Genomic DNA, 20,272 nt, shown 5'->3' with positions numbered 1-20,272 from the left:
GTTGAAAGGCTGTATATGATTCCAATGAATAAGACTCAGATATAATATATTTCATGGTCAATACAAAGGACAAAGAAGAGCGGCTGACTTTTTCATTGCTAGCTTCATAGTTCATTTATTCACAAACTATCAAAGTTTCATTAAAAGTGCTGGCCACACTGTGTTTACAGAAGAACACTATTTTATTGTTTCAACGCGATTAAATATAGCTTATATGCATAAAATTTACTGTTATCGCTTTCCCCCATTGACAAAGAAGCACAAGTATATTAGTTGCTTTGAGCACAGAAACTTTGAATGCAGCTATGAAGGCTAAACTGTTTCCAGAATATTGTTATTGAAAAAAATGGATTCTGATCAGCACTGATTGATCTATCTATCTATCAAATGTATTTAGCTGCCAATCCAAAGCCAACTCTGGATGAGGCACAGAAGAAATGGATAAAACCATACGTATAAACCACAATGATAAAAATACAAAAAAGTCGTATTAAAAAGTAAATATTATAAAAACAGATACAAATCCTAGGTGAGGAGAGAACCTGGTCCCTTGCCATGAAGGGCTTTAAAGGTCAAACCAGCACCTTGAGCTGGACTTGGAAAAAAACTGTCAATCAATGCAACTTGTAGAGCAGTAGTTTCACATGTGTGTTTTAAGAGCCGACATAACTGCCTGTACCACTGCATTCTGTACCAGCTGAAGCTTCCAGAAACTCTTCAAGTGCATGTCCATGTAGAGTGCAGTGCAATAGTACAATCTGGAAGTGACTGGGACACGAGTGACTGTGAACGGGGCCTACTGATCCAGTAACGGGAGCAACTGTTACACAACATGAAGCTGTAAAAAGGCTCTCCTAGCCACAACTGTCACCTGCTCATCAAGCAGAAGTTGTGAGTCTAGGACAGGGCTATCAAACTCCCGATCCACGGGCCGGATGCATCATGTGCTGGCCACGCCAACGCCCGGTTTAGCAAATGGGAAAAAAGTCCTGATATGTCACATGATGCTGCCATGATGATGTGAGTTTGACATCTCTGGTCTTGGAGGGCTCCCAGATTGTGCATAGGGTCTGTTTGGGATAGTAAAACCCCAGCAACAAAAATTGCAGTCTTGGACCCTAAAATTCAGATTTTCTTTTAACCCCTACACCACCCAATTAGAGGAACAATTAAACAATTACTGAAACATTTAGGGTTATCAGTTTCAGCTAATAGGTATGAAAACTCTTGTTATCTCAGCTGTGGAGGTATTTATGGGCACTTCAGCTGCTCAGAAGTTCAAAGATCACCTCATGAAGTCCACAGTAGTATCAGAAAGACTTAATAAACATCTCCATGCTAATTTTAACAGGTATTTTCACTTGTACTCTTCTAAAATATACCCACTTGATTATTCAGTGAGATATACAATCACGTATTGTTATTAACATGTTCACTAATTTCACATATGCATTCTTACAAACATAATTACAGAATAGCAATTCTTGCAGGATTAGATTTCCAATTAACTTGCTAAATCTGCTGGTTTCATCATCTTGATGAGTGTTCACAGCTGTAATAATGATTGGACACTGTGTAACTCATGAGCAAAGAATAATTTTGTAACCTAAGATTAAAGATTTGTTGGTTTGTATGTGTCACAAATGCTGAACATTGCCATAGTCTTAATAGCTTCTATTTGGAAGTTAGCCCCACTGACATCAATGGGATTTGCCTCCCAGTAAGCAGGAAACAGACAATAATGGACATACTTGTACGTTCTATATGAAAAATGTCAAGGGATAGTTACTTGGGTCTAATATTTGTTGGAAAAATTAAAGATTGATAGCTTATGCTATTTAGTAACATTTAGGCTTATTAACAGATAAAGACATTGGTTTGTTTTTTTACACTAATGCTTTTCCCGAGTTGCCCTGATCTTTTTTCACTGGTCCCTCCTCCTACTGGTATATATCTATAAGGAAAATGTATTTGGGATCATAAGATATAACGTCATTCATTTGGTTAGGACTTAACGTTGAAACCACAGTTTACGGTTTAGCACTGTATAACCCTGGCCACAGTGCTGTACTCATGAAACCACAGTTAAAGCAATGTGTGAAGTCAGCCACAGTAGAATTATCTTCCATTTTTTCCTGGTCATTCAGGTTCTTTATCTATGTAGATATTATATTCTTTATCTGAGTAAATAGGTTGCAGACAGATTTCAAGTTTGCTTGACAGCAGAAATCAAATGTTTAAAATCCCGACTTTCAGGAAGTAGGTTTGTTTCGGTATTCTTAAGTTGTCAAGAAACAAAGAAGTTTTCTTAGGAAGAGACATGGCTTGACAACTTAGCAACTGTTTCCAAAGTCCATATGATGTCCATTAATTCTCTCTACAGTATTAATTCTCTCTACAGTACTCTACAGAGTTTAAAATAAAAATCCCTGAAAATGCTGAACAAGAGTTAATTGCTGTAATATTTTAGTGAAAGAAGCAACACGATGAAAATTTCCAGTTTCATAAAACCATTCAAATCAACTTTCCATCATTGCTGTTAGTTAACTATTATGTATTGTCTGAAATCACTATATTATTGTCATTTGTTGACCATTATCACATGGTTAAGGAAAAATAGTTGAAAATTAAGTTGTTATTTGAAAAAAAAAAAGTCCTAAGAAATTTCCCCAAGGGCCAAAAGAGAAACTTTGAGTTGCGGCATTATGATCTGAAAGCCAATATGAGATTAGTTTGAACAAAATTTCCAAACCTTCAGTTATATTTCTTAGGCACATCAGTATGATTGTAATTGGTTTGTTGGCTTTTTTGTAAGCCTTAGAAATAGCTCTTCTCCATGTTTACTCTGACTCACTGCTACCTTGTCATTTCAAAACTAAGTACAGCTGATCTGAGTAAATAGGTTGTAGACAGATTCCAAGTTTGCTTGACAGCAGAAATCAAATGTTTGATTTTAAAATCCCGACTTTCAGGAAGTAGGTTTGTTTCGGTATTCTTAAGTTGTCAAGAAACAAAGAAGTTACTATGACAAAAAGGTCCAAAGATAATTGTGGACTAAAGAAAAGAATTACCCTTTGTAGTTTGAGCTACATAGAATTTCTCCTGTCTTCAAACCATTGAAACTACTGAAACTACAAACTGCTGAAATATTCAGGGAGACTACAGATCACTTAAGGCTGTGTTGGAATTTTGATTCACAGTCTTTCCTGAACATTTTGCATAGAGTACTTTTTTTTTTCATGCTGTGTGATTCTCTAACCTCAGGTACTTAGCATCATAGGCTTCTGTATGCCAAAAGTATTAAGACAGCTTTTATTGCAAATGAATTTCACCCAGATCTTTGGATGTTCTTTGCAGTAATTTTCCTGTTTCATTGGTGTATAGAAAAATGAAATTAAGAAGGAAACAATTGTAGAGAAAAATCAGAAAATGTTTTCCTGCGTCCAAAGGATAAAAAATAATATACCAATATGTACAAAAAGTAAATTGGATGGATTCATTAGAACTGAAACAGATGAGGTAGCAAGACTTTTACTCTGTTAAAGTGTAGTCATTTCCAAGATTGCTTTCTCCAAAAACAGCTCCAGGCAGCATGAATTCATGATGTTGTCTTTATTTGGCAAATCATCTGATTTATTTCGCACTCAGATGAAATGTTTTTGAAGCTGCAGTCAGGCTCACAGATCCTTTCTTAGGATCAGTGAAGCTTATGCGCTCGTGGAAGAAAGGCATAACTATAAATCTAACAAATCCATTTCACTTCTATACCTGGTGCAGATTAACCATTTGGGGTTGGCCTTGTTCCTCTGTTCTCTAAGTAAAAGAAATGTAGTATCTGGCTTCGGTTTCTTTATAGGGAGCAAAAATAAAATTACTCTGGGAATAAAGCTGAGCTGTGTGAAAGAATTGCATATGGCAAACTGACACCATCTGGTGAAAAGGCTCAAGCAGTGGGGAGTAAGTTTTTTCTTCCAACACTTTGGTACAAGAAGAAAGATTTTACAGCCAGCTATCCTTAGCATAGTAGTCAGACCAGATTGTTATATTTAAGATATAGACCACACCTCAGCCAAAACACTTAATCACAAGACACTGCTAAACTGCAAGTCGCTTTTTAAATGCTCCAGAGTTTTTTCTGAACAGTGTCCTGACTGTTGTGGGAACAATTAATGAAAAATGTTGGTCCCTGAAACAGTGACACAATTTCTATGCCTTTGTTCAATTATATAAAGAATACTATTGGTATACTAAAATATTTGAGCTTAAGTAAGTAAGCGTAGTAAGCGTGGTTCTGTTTATATGTTACTACGGTTGGAGGTTAAGAAGTGACTAACTTAAACACCATTGCCTGAAAGAAACCTACCAAAACTTTAATCCTGCAAATTACCTGAATAAATAATATTGCATTTCCAAGAATTTAAAAACCCACATTACATTATACAGTTAATCCTCAACTTATAACCACAATTGAGCCCAAAATTTATGTTGCTAAGTGAGACATTTGACAAGTGAGTTTTGCTCCATTTTAAGACCTTTCTTGTCACAGTTGTTAAGTGAATCACTGAAGCTGCTAATTTAGTAACATGGTTGTTAAATGAATCCGGCTTTCCCATTAACTTCGCTTGTCAGAAGGTCAGAAAAGGTGATCGCATGACTCTGGGACACTGCAAATGTCATAAATATGAGTCAGTTGCCAAGGGTCTGAATTTTGATCATGTGACCATGGGGATGTTACAATGGTCGTAAGTGTGAAAAATGGTCATAAGTCACTTTTCTCACTGCTGTTGTAACTTCGAACAGTCACTAAATGAATTGTTATAAGTTGAGGACTACCTGTAGACACAGGACAAAAAAAGAGGAAACTAACAATAGCTTGAAAACCTTTGCCAGCAGGGTGTTTTCTCTACCAGAAGAATAGCATTTTTTGAAGGTCAGCTATTTATGAATAAATACCTGCTTTTTAAAAATAGAAAACATGATACAGGATCTCTATTTCTGAGTCAATTAGAACTTACTGTTTGGAGAAGATACATAACAGCCAGTGAGTGCACTACTACTTTAAAAAGAAACAGGACTTGACTTGAGAATGTAAAAGAAAAATTGCTTGCTGGCAGAGATCCAAGCTTAGTCAACTGTTCTGTGTGAAATACTTTTCTGCAGATATGTTTAAGCTGTACAAACTGCCAGATTTTGCAGCTGAATATTATCCTGACTTGCTCAATCTTGTCTTCTCCTTAAATCAAAGATAATTAAATGCAGGTGAAACACAAGTGATTTTTCTGAATCTGCATAATGTTCTGTTACATAATAGAGTTATCCAAAATGATTTGTCCTGTCTCAAAGTTTTAATTTCAGAATTTGCAATGGGCACATACCTCCCCATCCCAGCAGTTATTTGCACAAACTCCCCAGTTAAGCTCAGCATCATATACAGATCAAGTTGGGAAATTCTTGAACTACAATTTCTAAAAAAAGAACAGTTAAGAGTACCCTATTTAATAGTAGTTAGTATTATTAGTTTTTAATATGGGTATATGCAATGATTGTGCTTAATTAAATCAGTATAAATTAATTAAATATCATTTACTCCAGAATAAGGATATAATACATTAAGAATATTTTGTCTCATATGTGGCTGCGCCCAGGGGTGGGATTCTACCTGGTCACACCATTTCTATAGAATTGGTTGTTACAATTCTGCGCAGTTTGGAGAACCAACAAATTGCACCATTGGCTGGCCCCACCCTGCCCCGCCCCATCACTCCTTACCTGGCATGAGCGCCATCCAACTTGTCTGCTAAGTTGCTATTTTTCTTTTTTTCCCCTGACCATCAGCTGTTCGGAGTATCAGCTGTGCGAGAGATTTAGATTAGCTAGAAAGCAAGAAATCATTGGATTTCTTGCTTTCTAAATAATCTAAAAGCAGAGCTGAATCTTCCTAGCTTCTATTTTTCAGTGCAGACTCAGGTAGCAGATTGCAGAAAGATAGATCTCTGAATGAATCTGTAATTCTTTGAGCAACTCAATCTGCCTGTCTCTTTTGCCTGATTTTGGGTAAAAGTTGCTTTTTTAAATTAAAAGATTAAATATTTATATGCATGGTGTGTTGTGAGTTAATTTTGTGAGTTTGCTTGCAAGCAAATTTTATGTGACAGACTCAGGCAGCAGATTGCAGAATGGTAGATCTCTGAGTGAATCTGTAATTCTGGGAGCAACTCAATCTGCCTGCCTGCTTTGCCTGATTTTGGGTAAAAGTTGCTCTTTTTTTATACAAAATTCAATATTTATATAAACATTTACAATATTTACATACAAGCCATGCCCACCCAGTCATGTGACTACCAAGCCATGCCCAGTCAGCAAGTCACGCCCATCCAGTCACATGACCACCAAGCCACACCCACAAATTAGGCCACGCCCACAGAACAGGCTGTTAAGAAATTTGAATCCCACCCCTGGCTGTGCCTGGCTGTCCTCTAATCTTGGAACCAAAACACAGCCAGGGTAGAAGACCAAGACTGTAGATCAGATTGAAAAGCATCCCAGAAAAGGACACGGCATATGCATGTTTGCAAGAAATCTACACCCAGAAGGTGTGTCCACAGAATCATAAGACGCTGTGTTCGGCTTGAAGATGCCTCCATCTGCTAAGAAAATATTAATTTTAACAGAATATTTCAAAGAGCTTTCACATACAGTATAAAACAATGGCACAGTATCTTTGGGGCACCAGGGATCACTTCCATGGGGAGAGGATTTTCTGTGGACTGGGAGGGGCATGGTTTTGGGTGCTGCCTGCATCCCATGGATGGGGCTTTGCTTGTCTGCGTAGCCTGGTTTCTAGCATGTTGCAGCCCATGCCATTTCACAGACCAGTGAACTGGGCACCCCTGGTATAAAATACAATATTTTAGATGTACATTTATACAATTTTTGAACAATAGTGGAGCAATGGATGATACTGAAAAGAAATCTCACTGGCCTTGTTTATACATCAGTAAAGACAGGATTCTTAAATAGTATTTTATTAAACAAGCGAGCTTGCTTCACACAGAATGCTAAGCTGGAATGGATAAAATGGGTGTATTATGCTGATCTGGGAAGAAATTATTATTTTTTAATTATTATTTGGGTTTGCTTTGGATAAAACTTAAAAGAGCTGTTAAGGCAGATGGGATTTTTGGTATAATCCAGATGATTTAAGTAAAATTGTGCAAACATGAGAGTTAATAGGCAGAACCTGTGAGAATTAAATTTTCAGGCTACTAGCTACCAGCTATTTCAGAACAATGGTGTTCTTTGGACAAGATCCCGGTTAATTGTTTAGCTATGAGCAGTTCCTGAATTGCCAACAGAATGATTTACAGTGCAATTTCCTGCATGCTGCATGGATGTGTGTTTTCATTTACTCAGATGTATATAAATATTTGTATGTGTTTGGGGGATACACTTGTGTGCAAGAGCACAAATTGTCTGTCTACAACAATCAACTCCCAAAAGTGGAATCTGTCAACCTTTCTCTGTTATATAGAACTATTGCTCTAAAGCAGAGCTTCTGTCAAAAAGAAATAAGATCAAGAATATATTCTGAACTTTTATTAAAATGTGCATTAGATATGTAATGCATAAGTTTATTTATAATTATACAATTATTTATAATTATCTACACTTTTCAAGATTTGCAAAAAAATTTAAAGTAACCGGTTCAAAGGATTTTGTAGTATTATCTGATTTTAATTGCTAACTTGCTGTTTTAAAACAATACTTATTACATTTTTGTGGTCCCAAATTCTTATTTTATGGCCATCCAAAAGAACAAATAGGACTTTAATATTGTTTTCATATATCTGGGAGTAAACCTCATTAAGTTTGGTAAATATTACTTCTGCAAAAGCACTAATTAAATTTCCTATCCTTCTCCACATTTTGTTGAGCTACAACCTGCCAATAAGTTTCGCCAGCACAATTTAGCAAAATGTGAATTGTCACATCTGGTATAGGCTTAGATTTTTTCAATTTTATTTTTTTCGGAGTGAGGGGGGGAGTTAGTGCTTTTGAGTCAGTGTTGATTCTAGGAAATTGCCCAGACAAGTCACTGCAGTTTTCTTCGCAAGATTTTTCGGAAGTGGTTTGCCACTGCTGCTTCTGTGGCTAAGAGAGCAGGGACTGATCCAGATTTTTCAGCTGTCTTTAAAACTCAGAGTCTCCCAGTTGCTAGCCTGATACCTTAACCACTACACTAAACTGATTTTCTTTCTACGATTGTTACAGATTAATATTGTTGTCGTCGTTGTTCAGTCATTAAGTTGTGTCTGACTTTGTGGCCCAATGGACCATAGCATGCTAGGCTCTCGTCTCCTCCTGGAGTTTGTCCAAATTCGTGTTCATTGTGTCAATGAAACTATCTAGCCTCTCATCCTCTGACTTCCCTTTTCCTTTTGCCATCAATCCTTCCCCGTCTTTTCCAATGAGTCCTCTCTCCTCATTTAATGACTGAAATATTTGAACTTCCGGTTCAGTATCCGTCTTTCCAAAGGATAGTAAGGGTTGATTTTCTTTAGGATTGACTGATTTGCTCTCCTTGCACTCCAAGGGATTCTCAAGAGTCTTCCACAACACCACAATTCGAAAGCATCAACTCTTCAGCGCTCAGCCTCCCGTGTGGTTCAGCTCTCACAGCCATACATTACTGCCGGGAAAACCATAGCAGATTCATGTCATACTAATTTTTGTTTTATTAAAATTAAATTTAGCTCTGCTCAAATTCTACAGATTTGGATCCCTTTAGGCGTAAGATAATCTAATGCAGGGGTGCCAAACTCAAGGCATGGGGCTGGATCTGGCCCATGGGGCAACCCTGGAAACCGGCCCATGGTGCTTCTGTCAGTGAAAATAGAGCTTGGGAGGGTGGCCCTCCCGAGTTCCATTTTCGTTGGCAGTGGGCTGCAGGAGGCCATGGCAGCCAGAAATGGAGCTTGGGAGCCTGTTTTTGCTGGCAGAGCATTTGGGTCACCACAGTCACCCCCGACATGAGTGACATTGAGCTGGCCATGCCCATCCCGGTCCCCTGCGTCAAACACAACCCTGATGAAAGTAAGTTTGACACTCCTGATCTAATGCATTATTATTGAAAGTATCTTTTTTATTATTGCATGGCTCTGGCTAAACAGCTATTGATGGGAAAGACTCTCCACCTTTTGTCTGATGTCAAAAGAGAAGGAAGACTCCAGAAAACCTAGATGTGCTTGGCTGTGTCATGTATACACTGTCTAAGAAGAGAACATGCATCACTGAAAAGAACAAAATGAATGCAACATATTTGCATGCATTTGTTTATATTAATATTTATCGTAATTTAAATAGGTAACCTATGGAACCACCTTCGTCCCATTATATCAGCCTGTCTCACTCGTTCAGGCAGGGAGGGTATGCTACAGAATTTTGATTGGCGGGGTCTAGGAAGAGAGCCTTCTCTGCCACTGCCCCTGCATTGCGGAACATCCTTCCCTCGGAGATGAGGCAGGCCCCAGCTCTCTTGGACTTCCACAGAGGGGTCGAAATTTGGCTGTGCGGCCTCGCATGGAGGACACAGAGGCTCATACAATCATGGAGCTGCCTGGCTCCATGAGAATTCCCCTACCTGTATTAGCAACTGAGAATTCCCCAAAACTCGCCTTTTGAAATTTTGTAATGTTATTTTTATAATTTTAAAACTTTTTAATTTTAAATTAATTCTGATTTTAATTTTATTGATAAAGTTGTACATCACCAATGGGGAGTATGGATAAGAAAGATACATAAGTGTGTGTGTGTGTGTGTGTGTGTGTGTGTGTGTGTGTGCGAGAGAGAGAGAGAGAAAGAGAGAGAGAGAGAGAGAGATTTTGCATACAGACACACAAATTTCTCCCTGGACAACTTACTTATTTTGCTCTGAATTGCATTCTGTTTCTCTCTATTCAGTTAATGAGGGCATGCATTTCATCTTATACACCTTATCAATATTAAACATGTCCTCTAATTCACTGCCCTTCACCAAATTACAGGTAGTCCTTGAGTTATGACCACAATTGAGCTCATTCTTTCTCTTGCTAAGTGAGGCAAGTAGTTTTGCCTCATTTTACAACCTTCCTGCCACTGAATCACTGCAGTTGTTAAGTTGGTAATATGGTTGTTAAGTGAATCTGGCTTCCCCATTGATTTTGCTTGCCGGAAGGTACCAAAAGATGATCACATGACCCCAGAACACTGCTACTGTCATAAATATGAGTCAGTTGCCAAGGGCCTGAATTACATGGGGATGCTGCAATGGTCATAAGTATGAAATTCACTCATAAGTCATTGATTTCAATGCTGTGGTAACTGCGAATGGTCACTAAATGAACTGTTGTAAGTTGAGGACTACATGTACACACATGGCAAAAAAAAGGAAACTACCAATAGCTTGAAAATTTTTTGTTAGCAGGGTGTTTTCTCTACCGGAAGAATATACTTTTTTAAAGGTCAGCTATTTATGAATAAATAGCTGATTTTTAAAAATAGCAAATATAATACAGGATCTCTATTTCTGAGTCAATTAGAACTTATTGTTTGGAGAAGATACATAACAGCCACTACTATTTTAAAAAGAAACAGGATTTGACTTGAGAATGTAAAAGAAAAATTGCTTGCTGGCAGAGGTCCAAGCTTAGTCAACTGTTCTGTGTGAAATACTTTTCTTTAGATATGTTTAAGCTGTAGAAACTGCAATGTTCATAAGTGTGAAAAATGCTCATAAGTCACTTATTGCAATGCTGTGGTAACTTGGAATGGTTGTAAGTCAAGAACTACCTGTACTCATAGTTAGTTCAAAAGCACTGAAGAGGATTTCAAGGTGGCCCATTTGAAACTAGGCAGATTTCAGCTTTACATTTTTCCTGTGGGAAGCAACAGCTACTCTGAATTTTTTTATGGGTTTAGGTCAGAGGTTTCCAAACTTGAGACTTGTGGACTTCAACTCCCAGAATTCTCCAGCCATCATAGCTGGTTGGCTGAGGAATTCTGAGAGTTGAAGTCCACAAGTATTAAAATTGCCAAGGTTGGGGACCCCTGGTTTAGGTGTTAAGTGGCACTTACTGTTCATTTACTGCCTCTTTTATTGTATTCTAATCTAATGAAGCAGAAATTGCACAAGCAGCTCGACCAAGAATCTGTGCCATTTCTTTTCTTTGAGAGAGGTCTGTTCAAAGTAAGGCAAGAGGAGATGGGAAGAAACTGAGAGAGGAATTGAACTTCACTTCTCCTATCATTTGGGAAAAGAGAAGTGTGAAGCATAACTTTTTTTTTTTTAACCAGTGTATGGCCATTTCTACTTCTAATAATTTATAGGGTCTTGCTGCATCATCCAACCATTGATATCGGTAATGAAGAGAAATTTTCTATCACCACAGAAATGCACGGATGAGTCTATAAGAAGCTATAGATCACTCAGGGGAGGTTTATTTCATTCTGCCCTTCTTCAGTTAATGTGAAAGTCCAGTAGAGGTGATGGGATCTCAGTGAATTAATAAATATGTTCTGAACAGCAGATATCTTGTAAGCTGGATATATGAAAAATGAGGCCAGTTCCAGTTAGCTACACTCCCTAAGCTGCTTTAATGTATTTAATGTATTGAATGTATTTAGCCAAGAAAATAAACTAAAGGATTATCGCTCACATCAATAAGAATTTCATTTCAGGCATAAATGTCCAGGCTCAAATTATCTTATTTTGGACACATTATGCAAAGTAAGACCTAGTTTATTTTGGAAAAAGCTGTCATGCTAGGAAAAAGGGAAGAAAAAAAAAGGAAAAGACTAGCGACAAGGTGGTTGACTCAGTTACAGTGGCAATGAGTTTACTGTTGGAACACCACAAAATCAGATCAGAGACAGACCATTATATATATATGGTTGTGAAGATTTGGCACCAACAATACAACTTATATGGCACCAAAATTGTATAACTCATAGTTTACAAGTATATAAAATGCAACATACTGTTCCCTGCAATAAACCAGATGTTTTACCAAAATGACAAAATGTGCATTATGATGTTACAATATCTACCCCTTATGTGCTTGTGTATGATATCTCAATGCAATACGAAAGGGTGGTGAAGTTATTCCAGTTTCATAATACAGTTGAGTAATAGGAAAATGTATTTTTATTACATGGAAAGGTACAGCTAGTCCTCAACTTATGACCACAATGGAGCCCAAAATTTCTGTTGCTAAGTGAGACATTTGTTAAGTGGGTTTTGCCCTATTTCACGACCTTTGTTGCCACGGTTGTTAAGTGAATCACTGTAATTGATAGTTGCTAACCCAGTTGTTAAGTGAAACTGGCTTCCCCCTTGACTTTGCTTGTCACAAAAGGAGATCACACATCCTTGAGGCACAGCAACAACGGTCATAAGGATGAACCAACTGCCAAGCATCTGATTTTTTTGACCACATGATCATGGAGCATGTGCAAAGGTCAGAACTTCAAATTTCATTGTATTCGTGGAATGCAATAACAATAAAGGTATTGTATTGTATTGTATTGTATTGTATTGTATTGTATTCTATAAAAACTGTGAAAAACAGTCATAAGTCCCTTTTTTCAATGCTGTTGTAACTTTGGCCATTAAATGAACTGTTGCATGTCGAGGACTACCTGGACTTGACTTTCCGCTAGATTAGGGTTTTTTTTAAAAAATAGTAGAGAGTATATTATTATGGATCAAAGCCATGACCTGACTCTATTAAATTTTTAAAGTAGTAGTAACAGTATATGTATACCAGAGCTCAGAGCTGTCAAAGGATCACTGCTTGTGAGAACTCGCTTCGTGATAGGTGATGAAAATGGAACTTCTGCAAACGCCTACAAGTATTGCATTAAAACGCCTATTTTAAAAATGCCGCTTTTGATTAAAAATTTTTTTGAAGGGGAGTATTCATGTGATTTGGAAGTCCACTATATTTGAATGCCTGTCTCAATAGTTGCCCATATTAAAAGAAAGGCAATTTTCATTTACGTTACGTCCACACAGGCGTAATTTATTTATTTGGAGCTCCGTGAGCTGAATGGAGCCGTCACGCTTGGATTTTTGATGTCTGCTCTAAGAGGCAGGAAAACAAATCCCAGAATGATGCGGTTGTGTGAAAAGGACCCTTCCGCGCTGCTCTCCTTCCCTAAATGACCAGATCACGAAAAGTCTAACTGGGGAGTGGGGGGGGAACGAGGTCATTGCTTGGGAGGGAATGGAATTTCCGCTCTTCGCTGGCCACGCCCCAAGCCTTTAGCAGGGGGCGGGGACTACTCCTTGGATGGGGAGCAATGGGGCAACCGCACAGGTAATCGCATTGCCCAATCAGAGTCCGTGTAAAGAAATGGGTTTAGGCGGACACCGCGCACTTTTATTTAAAGCGACACCACGTCTTACTGGTAAGAACAGGGCCACGCCTCCTCCATTCCGCTTGGGCCAATCAGCTCTCCGAGGGATCGCTGCCTCCCGAGCGTGCCAGTGTTTGGAGCCAGGGGAGCAGCAGCGGCGGCGGCGGGCGGTGCCTCGCGAAAGGGAGGGGCTACCTGACAGGAGCGGCGGCGCGAGGCCAGCCGGCGCCGAGCCAATTGCGACACGAGAGGCACCGGCGGGCGGATCGGACGGCTGCGCTTGACGAGGGACTACCGAGCAGGGGAGGGGGATGGGGCGCCCCAGCGCCGGCGAGGCAGCGCCCTGAGAGGTGGCCGGGCCGGGCTCGGTCTCCGGGAGGGAGGAAGGACCGAGGCGGGAAGGATGGCGACGATGTCTCTTCAGTCCGCCGCCGCCGCCTCCTCCTCCTCCTTCTCCTCCTCGGAGACTCGGAAGTTCACGCGGGCGCTCAGCAAGCCGGGCACAGCCGCCGAGTTGCGGCAAAGCGTCTCCGAAGTGGTGCGGAGTTCGGTTTTTGTGGTGAGTGGGCGGCGAAAAGGCGGGCGGCGGACCCCGGGAAGGTTCCCTCGAGCCGGGCGGGTGGGTTCAGAGACCCTCCTCCACCCTCTGCGCCCCTTCCTCCCTTGGACGGGGTGTGGGGGGGGGGGGAGGAGACAGCAGCCACCTCCGAGTTGTTCCCCCCAGTCCTGTCCCGTTTGGAAGTTGGTGGCCAGACACCCCCCCCACCGCCCGCCCTCCTGTCTGTCTGAAAGCAGGCGGGGGGGTTCGCCCGTATCATCGGCCCGTCGGTGCGTTCAGACGTGTCTCCCCGCGTTTTCCTCGTCCGGGGTGGGTGGGTGGGGTGGGGGGAGAGAGAAGCGTGTCTGAGCCTCGCTCTGCGAAAGGTGCGAAAGAAGGAAGGGAAGGCATGGACCAAGGCGCTCCGATTGGGTCCCGTTGCTTCTCCCCGTCCCGATGAATGGCAGGATCCCTTTCCGAACCGAGTGGCCGTGCCGGAATTCCCCGAGGCTGATTCGGGGAGCGGGGGAAGAAAAAAGAAAAGAAAAGAAAAGAAAAAACAAAAACCCCTCCGCTCACGGGGATGATCTAGCACCGCCCGCTTCCGGCTCGCCTTTCCCCACCTTTGGTTCTTTCCCCTCTCCCGTTCAGCGGAGACCTGTTTCCCGTTCCCTGCTTCGAAACACTGAATACACAGGAACGGGAAGGAGGGGAGGTGGGGGCGGAGGGGTCTTGATCCCTTCCCATCTGCAGCAGCTGGCTCCAGACGTTCGGGTTTTCCCTTTTCTGTGAAAACTTCCGTCCATTCACAAAGGAGACCCGCCTTCGTTTCCTTCCCGCGATACCTATGAATGAATGAGTGGTTGGAAAACTTGGGAAGGAGAGGATTCCAGGAGTTGAAGGGCTGAATAAAAAAAGTAGCTGTCGTGAAACACCTTCAGCAGTGGCTTTGGAAAATAATAATAATAATAATAATAATAATAATAATAATAATAATAATAATAATAATAATAATAATAATAAAGCACTACATCTTTTTAGTTAAAAGTTTTAAGTTTCCATGCTCAGAATAGGATAGGATTGGAATAGGAATAGAAAGAAATGGAATAGGATAGAATAGAATAGAGAATAGAATAAGAATAAGAATAGTTTGTTGGTGAAGTGTGATAGGACATGCAAGGTATTTGTCTCCAGTTCATAAGCTCACAGTGTACATATAAGCAACAAGTAATAGGCCATAGGTCATAATCATAGTTACAATCATTAATCATAAGTTACAAACAACAACAGATAAATCATAAGAAAGCAGTAGGAGAAGACAGTAGGAAAGATGACAAGATGAAAAAGGGGATATACAACCTAGTACTGTATTTCTCTTTAACACTATCTTTTTTAAACACTCTTCTCTGTTTTATTTTTATTTTGTTTCCAACTGAAATGTTTCATGGACTTTTTGTAACAAGGTTAGAAGTTTTAGAGGGTTTGTCTTAAAAAGTTGGTAGGACCAAAAGAAAGAAGCTGATAGAATCATGACAAATGTGAGGGTGAAATCTTGATGGATTAACATGACAGTTTAAATCAAAGTATTTAAACCGAGTTAGTGTTTTACTCTGTGGACTTACCACTTTTCTTTTTCTGTGGGAATGAGCATCTATTGTAAGTAGACTGTAGGTTATAGATCTTTGACAAGGAATAAAGTACCACTGACAGCTTTGATAGTCTCTAGCTCTTTCTCCTACAGTATGATGATATTCAAAGAGCCGCTTGCTCATTTTCACCCAGATAAGTTAAGGATAAATCTGTATTTAGGGTAATACAAGGAGACTGAGTTCTTGTCCTGCCTTCGGCACAAAGCCAACTAGATTGGGCCGGTCACTCTTCCTCAGTTCTGGAAAGCAGGCAGTGGCATACCACTTCCAAAATCTTCCCAAGAAAACTTCAGGGACTTCTCCAGGTACTTGCCAGAAGTCAAAGGCACACATAGAAACATATAATACAGTAGAAGCTATTCATGATTGGATAAATCACAAAATTTGATGGTGATATTAAAGAACCTTACGAATGCAGGTGAATATACATGTCCCAGGATAAAGAATCTTACTCCCTTCTTGTAAATGGTGAAACCACGAATACTTGATATAGTTCTAACCCTTAAAAATAGACATTTAATTTCTTTGAATTTCAGAGACTCTTAATTCTAGCCTTTCTTTAGACATGGAAGGTAGCTTGGTGACTTTGTAGAAAATGAGAGTGTCTCTATCTCATCCCAACCCACCTCATTTGATGTGGGGACAAATAGAAGGAAGCATTATGTACTCAATAAGACACTGTCAAGACACTGACTTGACAGTTCATAATTTTAAGTCGATAGGTTATAAATCAAATAGTTTTTAGCTCATTAGGTAATTCAGGTTTGATAAGCATTGCTGCAGTTATATTTAATGAATTTTCTAATTAAGACTGCAGGTTTGGAATAATTTTATTAAGAGTACTTAAGGACAGCTATATTACATGATTGTGTTTTGGGTGATTGCAAGTTGCACATTATTTTATATTGTCTCCTGTCTTGGTAAAAAGTTCAAATTATGCAACACTGGTCCTTTCAAAAAATTTTAGGATTAGATCTCTTATGGATCTTAGTGCTGGTAGGATTGGTCATATTGGTTTCAACCTTTGTAGGTTGAGAGTAACCTAGTCAGTAATGATTTGGTTGTATCTTTCTATTACATTGATATAGTTTAGTATTGTTTGCTAAACTATATCTTGGCTATATGTCTATATGTTGTTGCGTGTATTTCCACTTGATGGAACTCACATAGTTATATTATCTCTTATAGAATGTGAGTATGCTTAGAACAGGAAGGAAAAAGGTATTTCTATGAAACTTAGAGAAACTAAAAGGGTATAACAGAGCTAAATGGAGATGGTCTGATCTTATGAGGTTGATGAATATATTCAGGAAAGTGAAAACATAGGTTTAACCATGAATGAATTACTGATCTCTGTTCTTAAGGGTGTATATGAAAGTGGGAATGGTTGGTGACAGTTGCTTGCCATTTGTCATACCAGAAGAATGAATTTTGGCGAAAACTATAACATTCTGTATAAGAGTGATCTGGGGAAACTTACTTTGCTAAGTAACATGAATAAATAGGAATGAGCAGAGAGAGTTACAAAAAGCAATTAAGTGGTTTGGCAAAGCAAGGATGAATATGAATTTGTCAGTGTTTGATGAATCTTTAGAAAAATATTATTCTGAATACATGATTTAAGATAATTCCATTGATGCTTACATGTAGAAAAGAAATGAATAGAAAACCATGACTAAGAGAAATAGTGGTAGAGCAATGATTCATGATTCTGAAGGTAGATTATGGTATCAAGAGTAGATCTTGACAAAGAAATAGGTATGTAGGAAAATAGCATTTTTGTTATGAAAAATTATTGTAAGATAGATTAGTTTCCTAACTGAAAAAAATGGAAAGTTATCGGAAGGAAAGAAGGCATAAAACTGCCTTCTTTTGGTGGACAGAATTGTGTTTCAGAGTACCACATAAAAGTATATGGAGTAATGATAATGAGGAATATGAAAAATAATGCTTGGTGGAATGACCAAATGAAAGAGACTGTGAATTAAAAAATGCATATAAAAGTATAATTGATGCACAAATCTAGAATGTAGAGATGGAAGATAGTTGTAGAGGATGTAGTCAAGAAAGAATAAAAAAGACGCAGATGGAATATGCAACAAGTTCTATAAAAGTTTGTTTTGGAAATGAGAAAAAAATATGGAGCCTCCAGCAGCATTACTGTATCAAATTATCTGAGATGAAAATGAAGTCAGAAGTTGCCAGAAGGAATATATACAGGATTTGCATAGAAATGTTAGTGGAATTGAAGAGCGTGTTTGAAGACAATGCTAGAAATGTTAGCATCCATGAGAAAAATAATGAAGTCATAAAACATGTACAAATGTTCTAAAATGGTAAGACTGCAGCTATAACTGAAAACTTATTAAAATATGGCTGTTTTTGCTTATGAAACAACTGTTTATCATATGTTTAGATCTGTACATTACGATAGAAGACTTGTTACCTTGGCTTAGAGTAAGCAATACGAGGAGAGGTTGCATTTTTAATATTTTGTCCCAATAAATTCTTAAGAATTATTGTTATTGTTCTATTACATTAAGATCAAGATAGCAAATAAATTAGCTTTTTTGCTGTGCCAGGGAAAAGTCTTATTACAAAGGTGACAGTAAGCAGAATGTTGGAAGTGTTTAGCTGTGAGTTGGGCAAGATATGTGCAGGTCAGAATTTTGTTCTTTGGAAATTTCTGAGAAATGTATAAATTTGAGAAAGAAATCTATTATATATTTATTGATTGTGGAAAGCATATGATAAAGTAAATAGGATTGAGTTATGGATATGTTTAGTGAATATCTGAAGGTTAGTTCCTGAATGCAACACAAGCAGTATGATTTTGAGGTGTAACTGATGTGAGATTACATTGAATGCCTAGCAAATGTGCTCAACAGTGAATAAGACAAAAATGAGTGTTATTTCCCTGGTTGTTTAATATTTTTATGATTACATACATACCCAATGTTTATAATAACATTAGATTTTGTTGATTGAGGGCATAGGAATATATAGAGTGTGTGTGTGTAGGGGAGAATGCTAATATTTTTGGCTTGGAACCAAATTATTTACAGCATGTATTATTAGACTGTATGATATAGTAAAGCTCAAATGCTAGTAAAAAAAATAGGCAATATGTGGTTTCTTGCAAGAAATGAATCTTGATAGATGGAAAAATGGCTGTGTATAGAGTGTGCTTTTGCCCACTTTGTTATATGGAAGCGAAAGTTGGGTTTGTGAAGAGAAACGTAAAAGTTAAATGTGATGAGTTATTTAAGAGGTATGTCTGATAATAGCTGATCCTCATATCCTATCCAAAGGCATTTTATAGTTATTTCAGCTTTCTAATTGGTTTAAGGACTGTTTTGTTTTAGAGGAAAAGTTAAATAAGTTAATTTCTCTCCATCCTCAAATCATTAGCAGTCAACCTATTTAATACTTGTTCAAAACTTCATAGATGACTTTTCGAACAAGAGTGAATAATGCAGGTTTGCTGAGCAAGTAAAACAAATAATTATAGTTTGTTGTGTCAGAGGTATTATGCACACCCAGAGTTTTTAACCATCTATTCTAGACATAACTCTATACAGTAGCCCTTTCACTTTTTTTCCTGGCCATCATATTTTCCTTTATCAAATGGGGAGCCAGCAAAACTTTCAGCATATTAGATTTATTCATTCAGAAATCAGGGCATTGCTAACTAATACTCTAGTCTTCTGTTGCTTGATTTTAGCTTGTCATGTCTTCTGTCTCTAAATAATTTAAGCTATCACCAACTTTGGAAATTTGGATGATTCAATGCAGTGGTTGTGTTAATTTGTTGCTGGTTGTTTTAAGTTTTGCCTTAACTATGCAATTATATATGCACTACTTGTATTATTATATGTTGATTTATGGTGCTTTTAACTGTTAACCTCCCAGAGTAATGAATTTGAGTTGGGTAGCCATGTATATATCAAAACAATAAATAAATCTGATAGTGTAACCTAAATCATCATGAAGGGAAATCCAAATATTTTAAGTCTAAAAAGGGAAAATGTATAAAAGGCAATAAATTACAGTGTTATCAGCTAAGGAAACTGGATCTAGAAATATGGGGATAAGAGCCTACATTGTAACCATGATACAAAGTCATGGTATTAAATCTGATATAAGCCACAGCCTTCCCAATAAAAAGTATCAGGATATTTTGATGTTGCCAACACATGGTTAATCAGAAAGACTTATAACTTTTGAAATTAAATCATTTTTGAATATTTCATTTTGTTCAACAAATGCATAAATTTCATATTTTATTGTTGAAAAATGAAATAATAGCCACACAGTTATAGATGCTTTTATCTTGCCTCCTTCAAGTAACAAAATAATCTTTGAAATTTTTTTAAAATCATTGCCACAAATCTCTACCAGTCTCTCCAAGTATTTTCAGAATGAAGATAGAATTATTAACAATGATTTGATAAGTCATGGAGAATTTTGAATCACAGAAAGGGAATTAAAGTAGCAAATTTACTACAAATGATTTCCAAACTATCCTGAACTGCCTTGATCTGTTTTGACTTCGAAATTTACACCAAACTAGTGAAGAGTCCTAGACAATTAAAACAAACAAAGAAAACAAATTCTCTTTCTTCTACAATACTTGGAAGGTCTTACATAAAAGTGTAGAAAATCCTTAACGTTATATGAGAACATGGAG

The 20,272-nt window shown here is 38.2% G+C and overlaps 2 protein-coding genes across 9 annotated transcripts in view; one reads left to right on the top strand and one right to left on the bottom strand.

The window, feature by feature from the left end:
* The window catches only part of UBAC2 (UBA domain containing 2), a 118,562-nt gene extending 105,343 nt beyond the window's left edge, over positions 1 to 13,219 (bottom strand). Inside the window, exon 1 of the mRNA XM_087937915.1 lies at positions 13,037 to 13,219. The gene's annotated coding sequence lies outside the window, so the exon portion shown is untranslated. The remainder of the gene's footprint in view (positions 1 to 13,036) is intronic.
* A 415-nt stretch (positions 13,220 to 13,634) lies between these two features.
* Positions 13,635 to 20,272, top strand: part of DOCK9 (dedicator of cytokinesis 9) — a 111,654-nt gene continuing 105,016 nt past the window's right edge. For 6 of the 8 annotated variants that reach the window (XM_026708317.2, XM_026708315.2, XM_087937911.1 and 3 more), the window contains exon 1: positions 13,635 to 13,954. In XM_026708317.2, the coding sequence (XP_026564102.2) occupies positions 13,799 to 13,954 (156 nt within the window). In that variant the 5' untranslated portion in view covers positions 13,635 to 13,798. Of the gene's footprint in view, positions 13,955 to 14,620; positions 14,851 to 20,272 lie in introns of those variants that run through there. The other 2 variants (XM_087937913.1, XM_087937912.1) reach the window with 2 other exon arrangements.

This window comes from Pseudonaja textilis, chromosome 8, assembly GCF_049901715.1.
Source record: "Pseudonaja textilis isolate UNSWEBS1 chromosome 8, rPseTex1.2, whole genome shotgun sequence".
Lineage (NCBI taxonomy): Eukaryota > Metazoa > Chordata > Lepidosauria > Squamata > Elapidae > Pseudonaja > Pseudonaja textilis.
This window is presented reverse-complemented; position numbering and strand designations above follow the sequence as displayed.